We start from the raw sequence: 20,877 nt of genomic DNA, 5'->3' as shown, positions 1-20,877 counted from the left end.
TGTTCAAATCCTCTGTGGAGCTGAATTAATATGCACAAAGGTCTCATGGCTTCTTTTTGATGGTTCAAAAGATTGATGGCTGATGCTTTCATGTATTGTTTGACAACAGGGGCATCATGAAGCCCTTTGTGACTGTGACTGAGATTAAAGGCTGCACACGTAGGTTACACTGAGGACACAAGGCCTGTTTTTATGGCAGTTTAAGAATTTTATACTCTCAGTTGACAGTTTATTAGGCAGCTAAAGCTGATGCAGCCCAACAGCTCTGCAATAAATCTTACATTTACTAAGGCTATATAATTCATTTTTTGCTGAAACTGATTTAGTAGTGTTGTTTCAAATTTATGATGCGTGGTTTGTGATGCTGTTTAATTGTGTGTGAGAGGTGAATATTTTGTCCACCTTTATTGATACAAATGGGGTGGACACTTAAACACAGCCTTTAATTTAAGCAAAAACTGACCACTATAACCTTCATGAAGGTTTGATTTATTGCAGAGCTGTTGCATAACATTGCATATTTTTTGACTATATGTAGACTACATGATTTATGTGAGTGTAGCTCTGGTCTACACTCAGTTGAAAGTTGCTTTTTGTGTGTGTTACTCATAATGACAACAATGTAATAATATATCTGCAGACCTAGTTAGTTACTCACTTTTAAAGCAAACTAGACAAAGCTACCACGAAAGCTTCATGCGCTGCAGCACAGTTGCTAGTTCAGACTAATTCCTGCACAAAAAAGCCAGACAATTGTATTGATTAATATTCACGAAAAACGGCCCGCAAAATAAGTCTTTTAGTCATCCCTTTACACAGGCAGTGGCATCCCCAAGGAGCTCATGGCCACCCTGATATAATTGCTTGCCCCTTATTGGCCCCCAGTTTTGTCTTTAATAGGCTGTGGCTAGCTAGATGACCTAAGAACATCTGTTGATACCAGCTATGTTGGCATAGCTTGTTGGGAAGGGGGCTAAATAATGCTCCAAAGTTAGGCTAAACATCTGTCAGTCCCTCAAACTCTCACCTCAAGGTATTTGAATGAAAATGAGCAAGTCTCCCCTAAACTTGAGAAGGCTTGTTCCCAGTAAATGTTTTGTTCCTTACAATTAGTGCACTCCTTCAAATTAAAGCCTTTCTTAGGGAAAAGGACAACCAGCCTATTACAAGAACAATGAAACGGATACAGAACACATTAAATATGAAAAAAGGGTCTATCAGTATGTGATTCCTACACTGTCATATTGACATAATACTTGAAATCCTGAAATCCCCCTATCTGCCCCATCTGATCAACCCTATAAAAGATATCTGGGGGTGCCACTGTCCACGGGGCCCCATAAAATAAGTTTTCTGTTGACCAAATCTGGAGTATCAGGTTCAGTTCAGCAGCTGAGTTAAGCTCTAGGACTGAAAGTATATTCACTAAAATATTTCTACCAGGGTATGGACTGGAACTCATGACCTCAGAGGGCTACTTCTAAACTCCAAACTACTGTCTTGCTCACAAATTTATATCATTTATTTATTGGGTAGCTAGCACTTTTCAGAATGAGCTTTCTGGCAGAAACAGGACAATGTTCTTCCATGTGCAAGAATTGTGTGGATTCAGTAGCAGGGTGTGTGTAGAGAACAGCCTCTTCCACAACTAACTTAAAATGAAAAAAAAAGAGAGAGATAGAGGACTGGGTGGGTGTAATACATGATATATGTGTGATGGAGAAGCTGACTTTTTCTTCCAGATTGCAACTGGACAAAGGTCATAGAATTTGGGGTAACAGGATTAAGTACATATTGCCAATGAGATCAGACTTTATATGAAAGAGTGCACAAGTTGAAGGATCCCTTAGTTCATTGCTCCAGGTTTCAAATGATTTATTACTTGTTCCACTGGAATCCTTCTTTTAATTTATATTTAAACAGATGTAGAAATGTACCAAAGATATAAGTGCATGAATAAAAAAAAAAGACAGAAAATAAAAACAATTTCTCCATTAATTTGATCTTCTTCTGCATATATTATTATTATTAACAATAACAATAATAACAAGGTGCTTATTATTAATTTATTTATTCATTTTACTTTTACTTTTATTTTTGAATCCTTCCCCATTTTCCTCCTCTTTATTATTTTTTTACATATTTATTTTTATTCTCTTTTATTTTCATTTACGATTGAAAATGTGTGGACAGATATTATATGTAGATGTATGGGATCGATGTAAAGTATCTACAAATCAGTCCTAAAGTTTTTTGTTTTTTTTTTCATATTTACTGGTATTAAACTTTATGTTATCTTTCATGTTTTGAAAAAAGAAAAAATGTATGTGAGACAATAAAATGTTTAAATGGATATTTGATTGGTTATCTCACTAAAAAGAAAATGTATAATAATGATAATAATAATAACAATAAATGTGTTTATTCATTAATTTATTTTAGTATTAGATTTATTTTTGAATCCTTCATTTCCCTCCTCTCTTTTATTTGATTTAAAATGACTGGTTGAAAATGTTTAAATGTTTAAAAAAGAAAATGTATGTGAGACGGTAAAAGGTTTGATTGATATTTGATTGGTTATCTCAATAAAAAGAACATTATAATGATAATAAGAATAGTAAATGGAGCTTTTATTTTGAAGGAGGGGACCGGATGTGTGGTTTCCCCGCTGAGGCTAACTTGGCAGCGGACAGAGCAGAGCTGTCAGTGGAGCAGCCCAGTGGTATCGACAGGCAGGGAAAGCCCTTAGACAGTAAGTACAGTGTCTCCGGTGAAGACCGCCGCTCCGCTCTCTGCTGGCTCTACTGTGAGGGCTGCGCCTCTACACGGATTGAAAACACTTCAACACAGCGACACTGAGCTGTAGCATTGATTTGTTTCTAGGGGGGACATGGCTGATGTAAGTTCAAACGAGTCGTCCGGCGGGGACGTGGCGAACAGGTTTGCTCGCAAAGGTGCTTTGAGGCAAAAAAACGTCCACGAGGTCAAGAACCATAAATTCATAGCCAGGTTCTTCAAGCAGCCGACTTTCTGCAGCCACTGCACCGACTTCATCTGGTAAGGCTTCCGTCTCCCACCTCCACCCCCCTGACTGCTGCCTGTTGCACACTGCTAACTTCAGCCGACTCTGCTCGATGATGTAATTGAACTTTGTGATAACTTTCCTGTCTTTAACCTGCAACCCACGCTCCTACAAGACTTCCTGACTGGTTGTGACATAGCATGCGTGTCCAAAAGTCGTCAGTGTTCTCCTGAAGTTAGTAGATTTAACTCAATGGTCCCAGTTTGTCCCAGCAATCCCATATGGGAGGAGTTCTGCTGCTGTTTATGTTATTAGTGCAGCACTTAAGTAACGACTGTTTGCAGCACAGTGACTTAAGTTCAGGGTTGTGGTTTTAAACACACTCTCTAACTGGGAACATTCCCAGTGAGGAACAGGGAAATTAAAGCAGCCATTTTCAATGTTGTGGCCCCAGTAGATCCCACAACTCCCGTGTGAGAACAACTTCAGTGTTGCATAGACATAAATTAACACATTTCTGCATGAGTGATGTTGGATCAGTGATGACAGGCAACTGTTAAAGTCCACTTTTATTGTTGTCTTCCCTGATTAACACATCACTGCTGTGCAGCTGCTGAGATTGGACCCAGTTAAAGTCTTTGGATGAGTAATAGGTTCCCCCTTCCTGGCACACAGTCAGGCTGTTAAAGCTTTCCATCTACTGGCTTTTTACTGTGGAGAACAACTCAAGTATTTATTGGTAAAAAGAAACCGAACCCTTGCATAACTACTGAACACTATAGATGTGAAGAAAAAATTCTGCAGAGCACATATGGAAAAGCACTTCACCTACACTGCAGGGAATGGCTCCACACCTGCACATGGTTTCCAGATGAAACACTTAAAGTACACAGTGTTGCCTTTATGCTGCAGGTTTTTCCATTTCTGACACAATGTATTTGGAAAGTATGACAAAACCTATGTTTGCTGGGCTTTTTATAGGGAGATGTGAGCTCAGTATTATTTTAAGTGTGAGAGGAGTAAACTTGGAGACAGCTTGGCAGAGTTGCACCCATGTTTACCGTCCTCTGCTGCCACAGGTGGGAGTGTGATCTAAGGCCCTTTATTGTGGGTGGTGTATTACCTTGACAGCGTTACAGCATGACCTTTGCCCTTTTCAACATCACTCCTTAGCAAAACACGAGCTCAGCGTGACACTTTAAGGTTGCTTTGCTTTATAGATTTCAGAAGGGAGTGTCTTTATGCCAATTTGAGTGTGAAATCAGATTGGGATTTGACATCAAGTTTTTGGTTGTTGGTGTTTTCTTTATCTCACAGTTTCAGTTTCAGCTGTCAAGTTGCTATTTTTGGAAGACTTTTTTTTCCTGTCCTGACAAGCTGATTAAAATCAAATCACTCATTTGACAACAGCAGAACATACACTATATGGCCCAAAGTATGTGGACACCATGGTTCTAATAGCTTTGACTTTTCATTTAGTTAATTTTATGTTAGCTTTGACTACATATACATTTATATACAAAATACATGGTCCGAGAACTGCCGTTTAAATCTTTTGATAGGGGAATCAACTTGAATACTCTTTCACTTACACACTCAGAGGACAACTTGTCACCTCATCTGTACATTATTTAAGTCCTGCTCACGTTATTTAATCCTACGAAACTAGACTGCATGTGAAAAACAATAGGGATTAATTGTGTAGCAGTCACGGCTAGTGCTATCTCCTGGAATGTCAAGTTTGTTTATTTTCTGTGACATGATGTCATGAGAGTTGACAGAAATTAGTGCTGTCTCATCATTTTGGTAGTTACATTCATTTTTATTTTATTGATTCATTCTTTAATCATTTCAGTTTAGTTTTAGTTTTTCTTGAAAGACATTTTTTTATTTGGTCTAAGTTTCAGACATTATCCATCACCACTTATTTTACTTTTTGTTATTTAGTTTAAGTTTTATATAATAACTTTGGTGGACACTCAAACATTGCAACCATATGTGATTCAGTACATGTACATACAGCTTGAGATCATTGAATTATTGGCTTAGTCCGACTGAAACCGGACTTTTAAATGCATGTAAACAGCTTAGTTGGACTGAAATTGGACTATCCGTAGCTCGACTAAAGTATCTAGATAATTCGATTGAAAATTGAACTATTGCTGCATGTATCCACTTAGTCCGACTGGAGTCGGACTCGGCGTTCTGCACATACACTACTTTTTCTATCGTAAGCTTTCACCCGGAGGAAGAAAGAGATGACGTAGCAGCAGTGCAGCATAGGGCTGCAATGATTTGTCATTTTAGTAGTCGACTAATCGGTTTGAGTCATTTTTCTTAGAAAAGTACTGTAGAAGTACCCCAAAATACTCTTATTGCAGCTTTTTATGTTCAGATATTGGCAGCTTTACACACTCTCCCATGACGGTGAACTAAAACCCTTTGGCGTGAGTATGAAACAAGACATTAGATGACAAAGTTTTTGGGTATGGGAGAGACAGACCAACATTTTTCAACATTTTAACACATTTTTCGATAAAATGATTAGTCAACTAATCGAAGAAACAGTTGACAGTTGCAGCCCTAGTGCAGTATATAGCAGTGCAAGTCCGACTTGACTGATCAGCGAAGCTATGGGCTTAGCTCGACTACTGCATGCATGTAAATGTACTTACTGTCAAACACAATATTCCGCAACAATGGGAGTTAATCTTCTGCTAATAAAGCCCACTCTCCTCAGGAAAGGCTCTATAAGATTTTGGAGCCAGGCTGTAGGGAACTGTTCCCACTTGGCCACAAGAACATTAGTGAGGCCGACAGTGATGTTGGCAGATAAGGTACGGCTTACAGTCAGTGTTTGTATCCATTCCAAAGGTGCTGGATGGGGTTGAAGTCAGGGCTCTGCACAGGCTAGTCAAGTTCCTCCAAGCTCAGAAAAATTTCTCTTTAGAGCCCCTGCTTTTTCACAGGGGCAAAGTTGTCATATTGAAACATGAAAGGGCCTTCCTTGAACTATTGCTATAAAAATGGAAGCACTCTGTTGTCAGAAATATCACTGCATTTTTTTAGATATAACATGTCAGTGAATTAGAACTAAGGGGCTCTGACCACATCACGAAAACCACAGGAGTGTCCACATACTTTTGGTCATAACATATGGTTGGGAGTATTTTGTGTTCTGAAATATCCATTGTGATTATTTGGTTGGGGAAGATGACACTAATGCTTCCAATGAAATAGGGAAATTTTGTCTTGTTCACCTTCCTGGTATGAATGAATGAATATACTGTGTATATGTGTGAGTGAGGAGGAGGATGAGAAAGTGAACAGTGATTTAATTCAGCCTTCTTTGTTTCTGCAGGGGGTTTGGAAAACAAGGATTCCAGTGCCAAGGTAAAAACAAAATTATCTGACATCTGACTCATTCAGATAAAATGAGACCCACGTGTGTCTGTGTGTGTGAGTTTGTGTGTGTGTACAGTAAACATCCGCTGTAGTGCATTCTGCCTTTCTCACAGCTCTTCATACACTGTCCTTTGCTGCTGTACACTTGACTGTTGTAATGTCCGCCACCTGACCCATCACATTTAGGGTCATTCCATTTTTCTCTTTTGTTCGATGCTTGCTGTGAAACACCAGCTCTGTTTGATGTGTCCAGCTAACATGAGGATGTTTGATGGCCTGTGTGAATAACAAATTTGCCTCCTGTTCTTTCTGCTGTCCTATGACGAATATGATGAGGAACAGTGTTGGTGTTGTTTTCGTGCACCGACACCGTTCCTGTTCTTGATTTGTTTGCTATTTTGCAAGCATGACATTATTTGTTTACCCACAGTCAGGGTAGTGTTATTGTGGTCGTAATGTGTCTAAATCATGTGGCCTGAAGAAAATGAGGCGGGAATAATTTTGCTTTTTATTATTTGAGAGCCTAGCAGGCAGCATAGAGCGAGAGGAGGGGGGTGTTTCTAGTTCTTTTCAGCTTGTTGCTGAATTAGATTTAAAATGTTAATTATCACAGTGATAATTGGAATTTAATGTGCTATTTAGCTGTTTACTATCAGTAAAGTGCTTCCTAATAAGTGACGCTTTTGCTCAGTGACAACAGGCCTGTGGGTAGAGAGCAGTTTGGTAAAAGCAGACTGATGGAAGTGTGTTTGAGCTGAAAACAGGAGAATGACAGGTGAGACTATTTTTGAGCGAAGGAGGGAACAGAAAGTGAAAGGCAGGAGGACAGAGAGGATTAGAGAAGAGGTGTATGACACACAAATACGAGCACGTCTAGTTCCCCACGTCAGCCCCAGCATCACTGAAGGTTGGATTTCATATCAACCCGCCATTTTGAGCTTCAGCATGCATCAACTCTCAGAATTCCTCATCTAATGTGGAAACGTTTGGGCTTGCCAAAATCTGACTATGATGGTGAGTGCTCAGGTAACAGTGCAGATGATGTTGAACTTATGTTTCACTTAGATAGACATTCTCTCATGTTCGTTTTAGCGCCAAAAAATTATCATCATTCTTCAGTGTTGCTGGGTGTCATTTTCAGTTTTCATTTTTGATTTGCTTAATCATTGAAATAAAAAATTGTCTTTAACGAGGGACTTTAAGTAAAGGGACACAGAAAATACACAATGACCCTCTTTACTAGTGGTTTTAAAATGCTTTTTCGATGATCTGATTACAAGTGGACAGTGCTAAATACAAGTGTAAACAAGCACCAAGGTGCATCGTAATCCAATCACTCAAACCACCTAACATATCCTCATACAACAGTTTGTATGATACCTTAAGAATTAGTGCCCCATGAATTAGCGCCCCTACTGGTTAGGTTAGGTTTAGAAAAAGTATCGTGGGTGGGTGTCGTCACGTTATGTACGTAATGTAAAGTTATGTACTAAAAGTAATGTGACGAAGTAATGACGTACCTTAAGATGACACAAAGTTCACTTTGTTTCACATGGGACACAAACACCTGTCTCCTGGGGAAAAGTCTTGCCTTTGTTTGACCCATCCACCATCCCAACCTGCCTCGTTACGTAGACTTTAGCTCTTTATGCTACTTCCTTGTTTACTACTGTCAGCACATTAGTCATGTGATCACAGCCTTCCTGAATATGTGAGTTATAGCCTGTATATTACTGGCTAATGATTATATGGGGTTATAAACGAATACTGATGCTTTTTAATTTTCATAGATATACAATGCGATGCGATGCGATACAATATGAGAACAGCCTGAACCAATTGCAGAGCGGGTCTGGGACGCATGTGACCACATATCCTTTGTAGTTTCTATGCTAATGCATCCTGATGCGTCCCTGACAAGGGCATAAGTGCAGTGCAGTCATCAGTGCAGGACATGGCGGTTGCATTTGTGACACTCTATGACTTGCCAATTTTAGGATAACTTCAATGAAGCGCTGCATCATTTTGTCCTACGGAAGGAGACCTGTTGAATTTTGCAGACAGTGATATCTCCAGCTATAATGACACAACTGCTAACATGACTGGCGAGAGTGTGGACTTAATAACTGTGCGTGGGGAACTTTGACCTTCTAGCTGAAATGACGTTGGTAGTAATATAATCTGAACACAGGTGTGAACAGTGATTTGTCTCAACTGAAACGTATTTTAAAGGCCAGTGTAAACAGGGTCAATGATAAAATAAAATAAAAAATTAAAACATTATAATTTAAAAGTGCACCACAGGCTGGTCTAGTTATGAGCATGGACCAAAAACATTGTCCCTTATTTACAATGTAGAGACACTGACTTAAAATACTCCACATACTTTAATATTTGATCACAGACGACTGTTGTTGCATTTTAACAAAGTGTCATTTCTGGTGTAAATTTTCCAAAGTTGTTGTAACACTAATTAGCCATCTGTGGCAAAGTGTCAAATATTTTACAACAGCAAAAAATGAAACATCCAGTGAGTGACTTAATTGGAAGCTCTCTTGACGGCTTTACTTCTTGCTGAGTAGAACGGAAGACAAAAGATAAACACAAACATAAACACTTTGCCATGCAAGGCGTTTGATCTCAGTGATTCAGAGGCACTTCCCTTCAGAGTGTCAGAGAGAGTGAGACATACAGAGGTCTTACTGAATCATTACTCATCATACTAATACATTTGGATGGTTCATAGTGTCGTATGTGAGAGCATGTGTCTGGGAAATGTTCACATATAGAAACATGCGTATGAGCCCATGACTACTAAGATTCCAACACCCACTCTTCTGTGTGATCTCCTCTCATTGAGGTGAGATGCAGTCTGCTCTCTAGTACTCCTACTTGGGTGAAACCAGGCTCTGTAATGAGTCAGTCCGAGGTGTCGGAGTGTTGACAGCCTAACATGTTTTTGCATAACCTGACATTATCATCAGCGTGTCCGCCAACCCCCTCCTCTGCTTTCACAGGAAGTTGTCATTTCCATTCTGTCTCATTGTTACAGTCACAGCTTTTCATGCAGGAGATGATAAATTGAATGATTAGAAGGACGTCAGAGAGACAGTAGCACAGTGCGAGCGAGGTCTTACTCACAAGTGGTGCTTTGGAGATTTTTCCTCAGACGGCGGAGGCTTGACTGCGCCTCTCAAAAACTGACCACTCCTTCTTCTTCATCCACCATAAATCCATTCCTGGACCTGTTAAATAAATAATGCGTGCCTTATCGAGATGAAGGTCGTTACACTGCTGCTATTCAAAGAGAGAAAGGTCCCCACTTTATAATATCTGTTTAGCCATCAATTATTAAACTTAAGCTTCTAGAAAATGAGGGTCGAGTCCTCCAGCAGAGACTACGAAGCCTCTCAGTCACTACTGAAAATGATAAAGTGATAAACTGTGGCATTTCTATAACAAGAGTGACATTTACTCTTCAGTCCCACAAATGTCTCTTTTCTAAGAATAGGGTGGGCTGCACACTGTCACATCACATGTGTTTATAGTGATGTCAGCTGAAGCTTTTCTGAAGCAAAATTGTGTGTCGTAAATTTAAGCTAATTTAGTATTCATGTTTGTATGGCTATTTTTTAGGTTAGACATATGAAAACATACAAAGTATATAACGGTTTTGCAAAATAGTATGTCAGATCCTAAATTGCCATTGACTATAACCCTTTTGATTATTGATTAATCATTTCCAATACATTTTTAGTGCTGGTTTATGCTGGTTTATGCTGGTTTTCCTAGTCTTCTATAAGTGTGAAGTTAATAAAGTTGGATTCTGGACAAAAACAAGCTATTTGAATGTGTCAACTTGGGTCTTTGAAAGTAGTTTTCAGTCGTTTCTTACATTTTATAGACCAAATAACTAATCAGCTAAATAGGGTTAGGTATGAGTACTTGATACCTTTTGACCAAAACAACCCTTTACCAAGTAGTATTGAAACATCTTCAGACCGTCTCGACTCCCCAGTGGATCAGCAAACTTTCTGTTGCTGCCATCACTGCAGCCGCTCTCCTTCCAGGGAACAGTCAATTCAATGTCTGCCCAGTAAGCACGAGCTAACGCAGCAGCTAACATCAGACACCAAGCTCTTAAACGGTCCCAACAAACTCACACTGACACTAAAATGGCTTGACCCTGTCGCTAAACCCATCAGTAACACACAGTGACAGGGTAGCCCTATCACTGTGTGTGTATGGCCGGGCAGCCTCTTACAACTCCTGCAGCAGCCGCTACAACAGTTTCTGATGTGGTGAAGAAAAGTGCTTGTGTGCAATTGCATTTACACTTGTGTTCAAAGTGGTCACAGTGTGTCCCCAACAACTGTCCCTGAGGTGGTTTGGCTGATTGGATCATGATCTATGCTCAATGCGTTTTGGGTGCATTTACACCTGTGATTTTATGTGATCAAGCAGTAACCAATTGCAGTCCGATCACCCAAAACACATTTTAACCCAAGGTATGGGGGGGTGGTGTTATGATGTGAGGATATAGTTGAAGATGTGAGCACTGTCTATTGTGCAACACAGTAAAATCAACAGAGTTTTTTTGTGTTGAACATGACCTTATGTGGGTGCAGGTGAAAAAAAAATCAAAGCAATCTCAGCCTGACACTTGAAGTGAAATGTTAGAGCAAAGTTGATTTTGAGGAGAGTTAATGTTGTGGAAACAAACAAACCTATCTGTAACCAGCTTTCTAGATTTTATCTGCATGGTGAACGATCTGCCTGTCCTCACCTGGCTACTTCTCCTGTGGAGTCTTATTTCAAGGCTCTGGCCTGCTGCCGTTGTGCAGCAGGGTATCTCCAATTAGTTTAGTGGACATCGTCATACGGCCAGGCAATTTGTACCCGTGTCACTCAGCAGATTTACTGTTCACTTCACGCTGTCTTGAAACCTGTGAGCCTGGGATGAGGGTTAGGGTTTCTCATTTGGTTTTCTTCTCTGGAAGTTCTGATTTACCAAGGGCGAAGCAGTCAGTATAACCCTGTTCTGTGACTTGTTCCACATTCATCCAGATAAACATATTCACAGTGAGCCACAGTCTTTTCTTGGCTCTCCTTAAGTGTCTGGTGGTCAAGTGCCCTCTTCAGAGGCACCTGTGTCAGTAGACACTTATTGAAAGGAGTGTAATATTCATCCATTGCTCCAGATTGTCTTGCCAATTTAGGATTTCTACCACTTATTCACTTCTCTAACAGGATGTAGGTGGTATCATAAAACCATTGTGCCCCGCCAGTGTAAGCTGACACAAACAGACCCACAGTATTGTATTCTATTTCAGATTTTATAAATGACAAGCTTTTTAGTCCATCTAATTCTGCAAATGCTCACTCTTGTCTCTTTTCTCAGATATGAAGCAGGAAATCTTAGCTTAGCCGCCAGAGCTTTGGCTCACAAATTGATGTTCTTTGCGGGTTCTTGGTAAAATGGTGAAAGCAAAATCAATATAAAAACAGCCCTCCATAAACTGCTGCTTTTACCGACTATAATTAAATGTGTCCAGGTAAATTCCTCTTAGAGGACATATTTCAACACAGACTAGACAGGTAACTAGACATGAGATGATTAAGGAATGAAATGAGAACCAGGCAGCCTCACAGAGTGTTGTTCTAGTTTTTATTCGAAACAGTATTCACACACAATATATAGTATAATGACTGTAGAAGTCTAATTTTCTGCTCCACACACTACTCATTACGCAAATAATATCAGGAGTGTCGATGCATTCGATGGATTTGTGCTTGCTCAATGGTTTCTTGAGGAGGACCTTTAAGTTCCTTGGTGGATTGGATGTTTATTGGCAGACTATGGACAACTGAAATGTGCCCGAGGCTTCCCAGTGTTCCCTGTTTGATGCACGAGAGAAGAAGCTAATGAGTTTTGCTGTCACCTCCCAAGAGAGAAGTCTACTTGATGTCCAGCCACACAAGTGAGGGCATGCACTGATCAGAGGTGATGCATTGCTGACCCCAGTGTTACCCCTGCTAGCTAAATGCATTTAGACCAATAGTTAATTTTAATTTAATTTAATGTAAGTTTTTTAATTTAATTTTAATTTTATATACTTTATTAATCCCCCTGAGGGGAAATTCAATTTTTCACTGTTTGTCAATTACACACAGGTCCGAACACACACATGCACAAACTGGACCTATACATGCACTAAGTGGAGAGATGTCAGAGTGGGCTGCCCATGACAGGCGCTCTGAGCGGTTGGGGGGTTTGGTGCCTTGCGGTTTGGTGCCTTGCCCAGGAGGTGAACTGGCACCTCTCCAGCTACCAGTCCACGCTCCATATTTTGGTCCGGAAGGGGACGTGAACAGGCGACCCTCCGGTTCCCAACCCAAGTCCCTATGGACTGAGCTACTGCTGCCCCCCATTATTTGTTAGGACTGTGTTTCTGTAATGAGAATCCAAAAATAACAGCTACAGAAACTAAACTGTGCCACAGTATGAACCTGCCACACATTATGATAACTGTAACCAACCAATTACTCATTAGGTAAACCAGCCTGGCCTTGTTGTTCCTTTGATGGTTAGTGGTCTTGTTTGATGTGTTAGATCACACCTAGACAGTGTCAGACAAATAATCATGACTACAAATGTTTTCATCCGCCAAATCCCATCGATGCACGGCGTCTATGTTTACCTTGTGCTGTTCAGTGTTTGGACAGTACTCAGAATATCCTTGTGCACATCCGCCACCGTGTCATCCCATTAAGGCCCCTGTTGACAGTCCATGGTCCATGTCTGTGCCAGCTGGTACACACTACTATTATTTCTTGTTTTTTCTTCTTCATCTGAGCGCTACATCCTACATTAGAAGCCTAATGCTTGATGTTCAGCACCATTGCAATGTCAATGATTGCCACAGCACAAACTGTGTACACATGAACTTATCTAACCATTGACCTCACTTCATTTGATATCAGAGGTTTGGACTTGAGTCACATAACTTAAACCAGAATCAGCCTCAGGTCACAAATTGGATGAATTTAGATTTGACTTGACAAAATCAAAAAAGACTTGCAACCCTACTCTGGCTGTAACATCAGTGACTTGTGGCTTCACTTGGACTTGAGCATTTTGACTTGGAAATAGTTGATACCTTCCCCCATTTCATTCATTTCCTGAATCAACTAATGTTAACGCTATTCATTCCCAGCTAGTTGACACTTAGTTCCCCATATGATGCACTTTGTTTAAACCATCCGGCCATGCTCTGTTGTTAAAATGGCATTACATTGGTGAAGAGCACATTAAAACTTGTTTAAGACTTGAAACTCAAAATGTAGGACTTTAACTTGACTCTGGACTTGTCAGTATTGACTCTGGACATGATTTTGGACCTGAGAGTAAAGACGTGACACTTGCAAAACAATAATCTGGTCCCACCTGTGTTAGATATTGCACTGTTGAGCGTGTTGTCCAATGACTACAAATTGCAAATGTGACAACTGAAAATATGAAAATAGACAGCCAGCATCCGATGGTGCCACAGCTCTGTTTCTGTTGTGTGGCAAATTTGTGCGTCACACAGTCTGTGATAAATTGCTTCACGCTTTTATTTCTCCAGGGAGTTACACAGCCTGTAATAAACTCCATCTTTTTATGAGAGTTTATTACAATTTCAAGCTAAGGTGGCCTGAAATAAACCATGCTTATGTGTGTCTCAGTGAGTAATGCTTTTATAGTGAAATTACTTGAACATAGCGCAGCTCTGCAGTATAGTAGCCAAGCGGCTATTTTCAGTTGTGCTTTCATTCTACCTCAAAAGATACTACATCGCCAGTACACAAAGTTATAAACAGCTAATTTTTCAGGAGGAGTGTCTGTATTTTTTTTTCTGTCAAATAGAGCGCAATTACATTAATTTGGTGGTGTAATAGCAGTGAGCAGAAAAGTAGCAAAGCTTTAAAGCTCTCAGTGATGAAACTTTGAAGTACTAATCCAGCGGGACTGTTGCCATTTTTGCAAGTGCCCCTTCAGATTCTGGGCATGCTAAAAATGAATTCTAGTGTTAGAGTTAGCAAGTTCAACATGTTGTTCTCTCCAGTCTTCTGTTGGCAATTTTTGTGGTTTGTTTGGTTAGTCATTTATTTAGCCACACAAACTTCAAACAGAAAGGACAGAGCCTGGGTGTCTTTTTTCATTTCTGTTACAGTTTCAGCTGTGAAAGCCTTAAACTGAATTTTCATACCATCATTTTGCCCTCTGAGAAATGATTCCGAGAGGAAATGGTCCGTGACAGGCACATGAAAGCACTGCTGACTGTGGTCCTGGGTTTCTCACGAGCCCCCAGCCTCAGACGGAGCCACAGGCCACCCTGCTGCATCTGTTGCTTTATCTCTGTCACCTTAGCGGCCGTGCCTTTGTTTGCACCTCACTCTCTGCTGTAAAGCGGCGGCATACTTAGAACAAAGAAGCAGATTAATTGCAAACAGCTTTGATGCTAACAGCTGAATTTTGTTCATGTAGCAAGTTCACTGCCAGCTCTCTTCTTTTTCTCCTCCTTTCATCTCTTTGTCTTTTTTCCTGATTTGTTTGTTTCCTCTGTCATTTCTTGGGCTCGCAGCCAGGAAACTGCCCTCTACAGCGCCCTCTGCCCGGCTGGGGGCCCATGGGGTTGCTGCTATATTGGGCCAGTTTCTTTCTCTCTTTGACACATGGACTCCCACATATCCAATCCCTTCATGCTGCTAAAAAAAAAGAAATTAAGAGTTGGTTTGTGCTGGGTTTTCTTCTCATGTAGTTAACGTGGTATGGGCATGCTCTTAGGGTTAAGATGTTCCAGTGTTGATGTTCCCTTTGTACTGTTCTGGCCCAGATTTAGATGGACACGGAGATGCAAGATTTACAGACCTTTGAATGGAGCGGAGCAAAGAAGAGGCATCACGACATGTGTGTGAGGGTGTGTGTGTGTGTGTGTGTGTGTGTGTGTTTATGAGACAGAGAGGGAAGGGGGCAGAGTTCAACATAGGCTATATTTAGAGTTGCTCCCTGGTCCCCTGAAGAGACACACTGCTATGTGTAGGGCTGGTTCTGTTTATAGGAGGACACTTGCTCAGTCTTTAGATGGCCACTGTGTGATTACATAAGGGCTTTGTGGGGAGTGGGACACACACGTTAGTCAAGTTTTGCCGATGTTAGCAACCTAGTAGTGACTTAACCAGTGATGTTCATTCAAACCTCACTTTTGATGATTTTTCATTTTCAAGCGTCTTTATTTTCTTCCTCAGAACAATCAAAAATGCACCAATCAGCCAGATGCTTGTATTTTAAAAGGAACCTCGGGGTTCAGCGAATTTTGTAATTTTAATGCTGTTATTTCAATTTCAACATATTGATGTAAACTTAATCCATTGCAAATACAAATTTTCCGCCGTGATCGTATTTCTACAATTTTTAATATCTTAGTTGTTCATTATCTATCCCTGCTACAGAAATTTGCAGCCAGCATTTACTGTATGGACGCAAATACTCTAATGATATGTGTTTGTCTCGTATACATAGAGAACAGAGGCACAGTCACTGATTCATTTAGCTCAACAGAAGGAAACATGGGGATGACAGTGCAGTAAACTGATACAGTGACAATGGTGTAGAGACAAGTGCAAGGCAACGCACTGCCCATGAACAAAAATACACACATCTAGTTAAGCCTTGACATTATTTCTCTTGATTTTTTCCAGAGAGGACGAGAGTGGGCCGAGGGCCATGCTCAGAGCTTTGTTTATCTATGTTGAAAGTGTTGCGCCAAGAGCTGCGATAAGGGTAGAGTGAAGTCTCTCCAGATCTGCAGGGGTTGGAGCATTCCTCCAACATCGTGGCGCCCTTATCCACAGCGGCGTGGTCAGCAGTAGCAGTTGTCGGCTTCTTTCGTAATTTGTAAGCCGTTTGTTTCAAAAAGTTTAAGTTAAACAGTCCCTAGTTGTTAAACAACACAATGTAAATCATATCAGATAAGATTTTTATTGATGCGACTTCACTATTAGATAAAGTACCTTGTAACAGAACCATAGTTGAGCATATTGTTGCAAAGGTTTGTTTGACGCCCTGAGTTCAATTAATGATTTTATTCAGCAGTCTACTATGTGAACAAACATTTGTATTAAGACTTTCAGCCCTCAGAATCACCTGCTACAGATTTGTGTTTTGATCAGAGCCATGTATAAATAGTAAATGTGTATCCCGATAAAGCTGTTAAAAACCGACATCAACCAAAAATATCGCTGCATCAATATTACTGTGGTTCTTTTCCTTATTATAGTTGAACACGTCTTTCATACACACTGAGAGAGACTTTCACCCTGTAGAAATTAGTTATTGCTTCTGTGTTTGACACCCTTAAATCATGGACGGTGATCAGGACCATGACCCGTACAGGGCTCACTGGGGCCTGAAGAGATATGGCCTGTCTGACAAAGACCATAATAACTAACGCTGCTCGAGCAAATCCCCAGCAGTAAAACCTCTCACTCCTAAAGCTTCCCCAGCTGTAAGAGGACCACCACCGTAGATTCATGTATCCAATAGAAAGCAGTCCCCAGCTATTAATTTTTACTTCTTTCAGTCCATAGTGCTGTCTGATCCATGAGCACACAAAAAATAAAGCTGTAAAACCAACATTAACAGGACAAGGAGTTACTCAATGGCAGTGATATCAATGCATTGTCATTACAATAAACTTTGAGTCCCTAGCCGGCTTGTCAGATTAACATGAACAGCAGCAAAACACTTCATTGTCACAAAAGCTCTCAAAAAGCTTTTTAAGTAGGTGCTGTTCATTTTTGACTGGCTGGTCACCTCTTATTCAGTCTTTAATAGTAACCTGTTGGACAACATGAGCAGCAGGCAGCAGCATTATCTTATAACTAATATATAAAGAGGAGACAGTCAAAGGAAGTGCTCTGATTACAAGAAAAAGAGTGTTTTTAGTGAAAATCAGTGGCAGTGGCTTAGCATTGAAAAGATACAGATGGGTGGCAAATTAAAAACCAACATAATGGGCCCTATTTAAGCAATCTGTAGCACATGGACTAAAGTGCATGATGCAAGTGCATTTAGGGCATTTCCAACTCCACTTTTGCTGGTTAAACAGAGCATAATCTGGGCAGAAAGCAAGGCACAAGGGACAAAGGGGTTGCATTTAGTCCCTTAATTAATCATAGGGCATGACATGAAATCAGTTAATCAGTGTCATCTCTCATTCCCTTTAAAAGCCAGGTGCACCTGGAGCACTGTTATTTACATGGTGGATTCAGCAAATTGTTGAAGCCTGTTTTTTTCTGCTGTGAGTAATGCAGTAAGAGCAGTAATGTCACTGCAGCAAATATCCTTGTCCGTTTTAGCAGCAAAACTAAAAGCTCGGGTTATAAACGTGACAGAGGAAACAGAGCTTAACTTTTAGCCATTTAAAAAAAGTCAATGAAATTATGCTGCTCCAGTCTCAGTCTTATTGGGGAGTCAGACAGCAGCTCTGCTCTCTGCTATGTTAACTTTTTTAGAGAACGGGATTTTTTCTTCATTAATAATGCATTACTTTACCCACCTTCAGCCTGTTTGTAACAAGCAAAGTGCATGTGTGTTGTGGGTGCATCTTACCCATCTGAATGTGTCCTTAAAATGGCAGGAAAATACCATGCCATTAACTTGAGATTAGGTTTTTGTTGCAATCAATTTCTGCGTTTGTGAGAAACTAGCAATGAGAGTTACGCTGCGCTTTGAATCACTAAGATAAGGTCCATACTGTTAGACCACTTCAAGCCTCCAGAAAAACTTCTATGTGCCCTTATTTTGTAAGTCTGTTGTGCACTACTGGTTTGATGCAACAGCATTTTTACAAACAAACAAAATATTGTCTAAGAACAAAGAAACATGTCCAACCTGTTTGACAGATCTTGTGGTTTTGGCTCATGAAGCAAATTTGAACAATTTCAGTGTTTGCTTATCCCTCCATATCTTTGTTTGGTTATGTTTATTTGAAACTAAATCAACTTCTTCAATCTGTTGGGCTTATTTTGGGTCGCACTTTCCCTGTGGTCGTAGAAAGGATGTAGTGCTGCTGTGTACTTTACAGAAAAAACGCCTGAGCTGGTTTTATTCAGTCATCTCTCTGCAGTATTTGGATGAATGTAGTCATAGTCTTGAGAATGCTGGCTGCTGTGAATTGGCAGCGCCACTGATGCTTTCTATTAGCATACCTCTGTACAAGCGGGTTTTGTGTTTTGATTTGTAGAAGAGTGTGTTGCTCACTGTAGGTAAAACTGCATGCAAGTTGTTGACATGTATTTTCTGTCGCCTGTGGCCAACTTCATTTCCAAGTTTAATGTTTGAAACAGACATAAATATTTCCCAATGTCAGAATATGATTCCAAATATATTACAAAGCTAATAAAATGCAAATGAATGTCACTGCTGACATACAGTAGGTCCTCAGCTGAATAAAGCCCTAATGATAATTTTGGAAAGTGAATTGGAGGTATTGGCGAGCAGTTTAGATCTGACCTGAAACAGCATTGCCAAAGCAAACTGAATGGCCGTCTTGGATTTCCCTGAAAGCCTCTCGTCTCTCTTCCTGTTTCTCGCCAATCAATTCAGACCAGCTGCATTAAGATTGGACTAATCCATCATGGCGGTCTGCATTATTTATCACCTGAATTTCCACCATGCATTTGGGGAAATGCCCTGTTGTGTTCAAAATGCGCCTCATAGCTCTAATGTGTTTGGCACTATATAAAGTCGTGTTTTCATAGAAAAATGCTGCTGTTCGTTTGTGATATTTGTCAGCCTGGAGGGACTGTGTTGGAATATGCAAATTCCAGAGCTTTCAAAATGAGCATTCGACATAAATATTGCTTTTTTAATTTGTGTGACTGAGTGCTGATGTTCAGTCAAATATGTCAATATTTTAAATGGAGTTGTGATGTTTGTTGCTCCCTCGCTGCAGCTCTACCCTCAGTGCTTCAGAGACTGTATTAGATTACCCTCTGGGCTTCCATGGAGACCTGGACGACACGTTGATGCAAATCTGCTTGTCTCTTGGCACAGGACGGCTCCTGCATGGAGGGAAATACATCCTCTGACACCTGCATGTCATGAGATAATAGAGCCCTGTTCAGTTCCTGATTGCATGCTGTCATGATGCAGCCCAAATCTGTTTCACAGTTTGATGAGGGGATTTGAGCACAGGAAGGGAACTGACTGAGCAGTCCCAGGTGGGATGACGTCCATGTTCCTGCTGTCATACTGATGCCACATGGAATTTGAATGGTCAGATTTTTCCGTCTCTCTTTGTCAGTTGGAATACGTGGCAACAGCAAAGCCTCACATGGCTTTGTATTGTTGTCGAATTTTGACAAACAACTCTCTTGAATGTTTGCTCAAGGACTTAATTTGACCTTCAGTGCTTGAGCCAACATTCAGTTTCAAGTACTGAATTTGACCTTCACATGTGACTAAAACCTACAGAGGAATGTCCATTGATTAGCATAATTATTGCAGCGATCATCTGAGATTTTAATTCCATTTTGATATGCAATGTCTATAACAAAAAATTAAGTTTATTTAAATTTATTTGTATTTTTCTGGATGTGTGATTTCACCTGTTGTAGGGGCAGGTGGTGGATTCTGCAGGGGAACATCTGAACCTCTGTAGACTCCATGTTTTACATTGACAAGTAAGGAAGTGGCATAATTTGTAAAGCCTTTATGTAACATAATTGTGTGCACTTGTGTAGGAGCTGCACTGATTGATCGACCACTCATGGCAATTGAATTTTCAGCTTGATTGGCTATGATCGGTGACCAGCCACTCAGTCTCAGATATCCTGTGCTGCTCACATTTATATGCATGCTCTGCACACTCAGCAACCCATTCTCATTCCCTGGTCATCAAACACTGATACTTTGTCACGCCCCCTCATTAGCAATTTATTTAGACCAAAAGGTAAAAAGTTGTAGCTCATTCTCATGCATACTGAACATAGTTTGAAAGCTACTGTGTTAGGCTATCTAGCAGACTGGGGTACACCACCCAAATCTGTATTAGTTGCAGAGTTAATAAGTAGCACAAAAGTGTAGCATAGCAAAGCTAATGCTAGCCATTTTATGTAAGTGGATGGGAGATTTTAAAACGCTTCCCAGTTCAGGAGGTATAACTCAAAATAAACACAAATATTGGTGGTCTACCCTGGTCTGCTACTTAACTGATTAGCCAGGATTACCAGCAGACTACAGGGGTAGTTGATAATAGGCTCAAAAGTTTCACGTAAAAAAGCTAATGTTACCTGTTTCAGAATTTCATTACACCCTCATAATCCCATGAGATGACTTAAACAGCCAAACTAGCTGTTTTTGAACTATATTTTCTTAGTAGTTATGAGCATTTATTTTCACG

At 40.3% G+C, this 20,877-nt stretch overlaps 1 protein-coding gene across 5 annotated transcripts in view; it reads left to right on the top strand.

Moving 5' to 3' along the window:
* The first annotated feature begins 2,684 nt into the window (after window positions 1-2,684).
* Window positions 2,685-20,877, top strand: part of prkcaa (protein kinase C, alpha, a) — a 213,890-nt gene continuing 195,697 nt past the window's right edge. For all 5 annotated transcript variants that reach the window (XM_049568332.1, XM_049568323.1, XM_049568341.1 and 2 more), the window contains exons 1-2: window positions 2,685-3,057; window positions 6,384-6,415. In XM_049568332.1, the coding sequence (XP_049424289.1) occupies window positions 2,891-3,057; window positions 6,384-6,415 (199 nt within the window). In that variant the 5' untranslated portion in view covers window positions 2,685-2,890. The remainder of the gene's footprint in view (window positions 3,058-6,383; window positions 6,416-20,877) is intronic.

The sequence above is a fragment of the Epinephelus fuscoguttatus genome, linkage group LG3 (assembly GCF_011397635.1).
Source record: "Epinephelus fuscoguttatus linkage group LG3, E.fuscoguttatus.final_Chr_v1".
NCBI classification, from domain to species: domain Eukaryota; kingdom Metazoa; phylum Chordata; class Actinopteri; order Perciformes; family Serranidae; genus Epinephelus; species Epinephelus fuscoguttatus.
The sequence above is the reverse complement of the archived record's forward strand: the minus strand, read 5'-3'. Positions and strand labels throughout refer to the sequence as shown.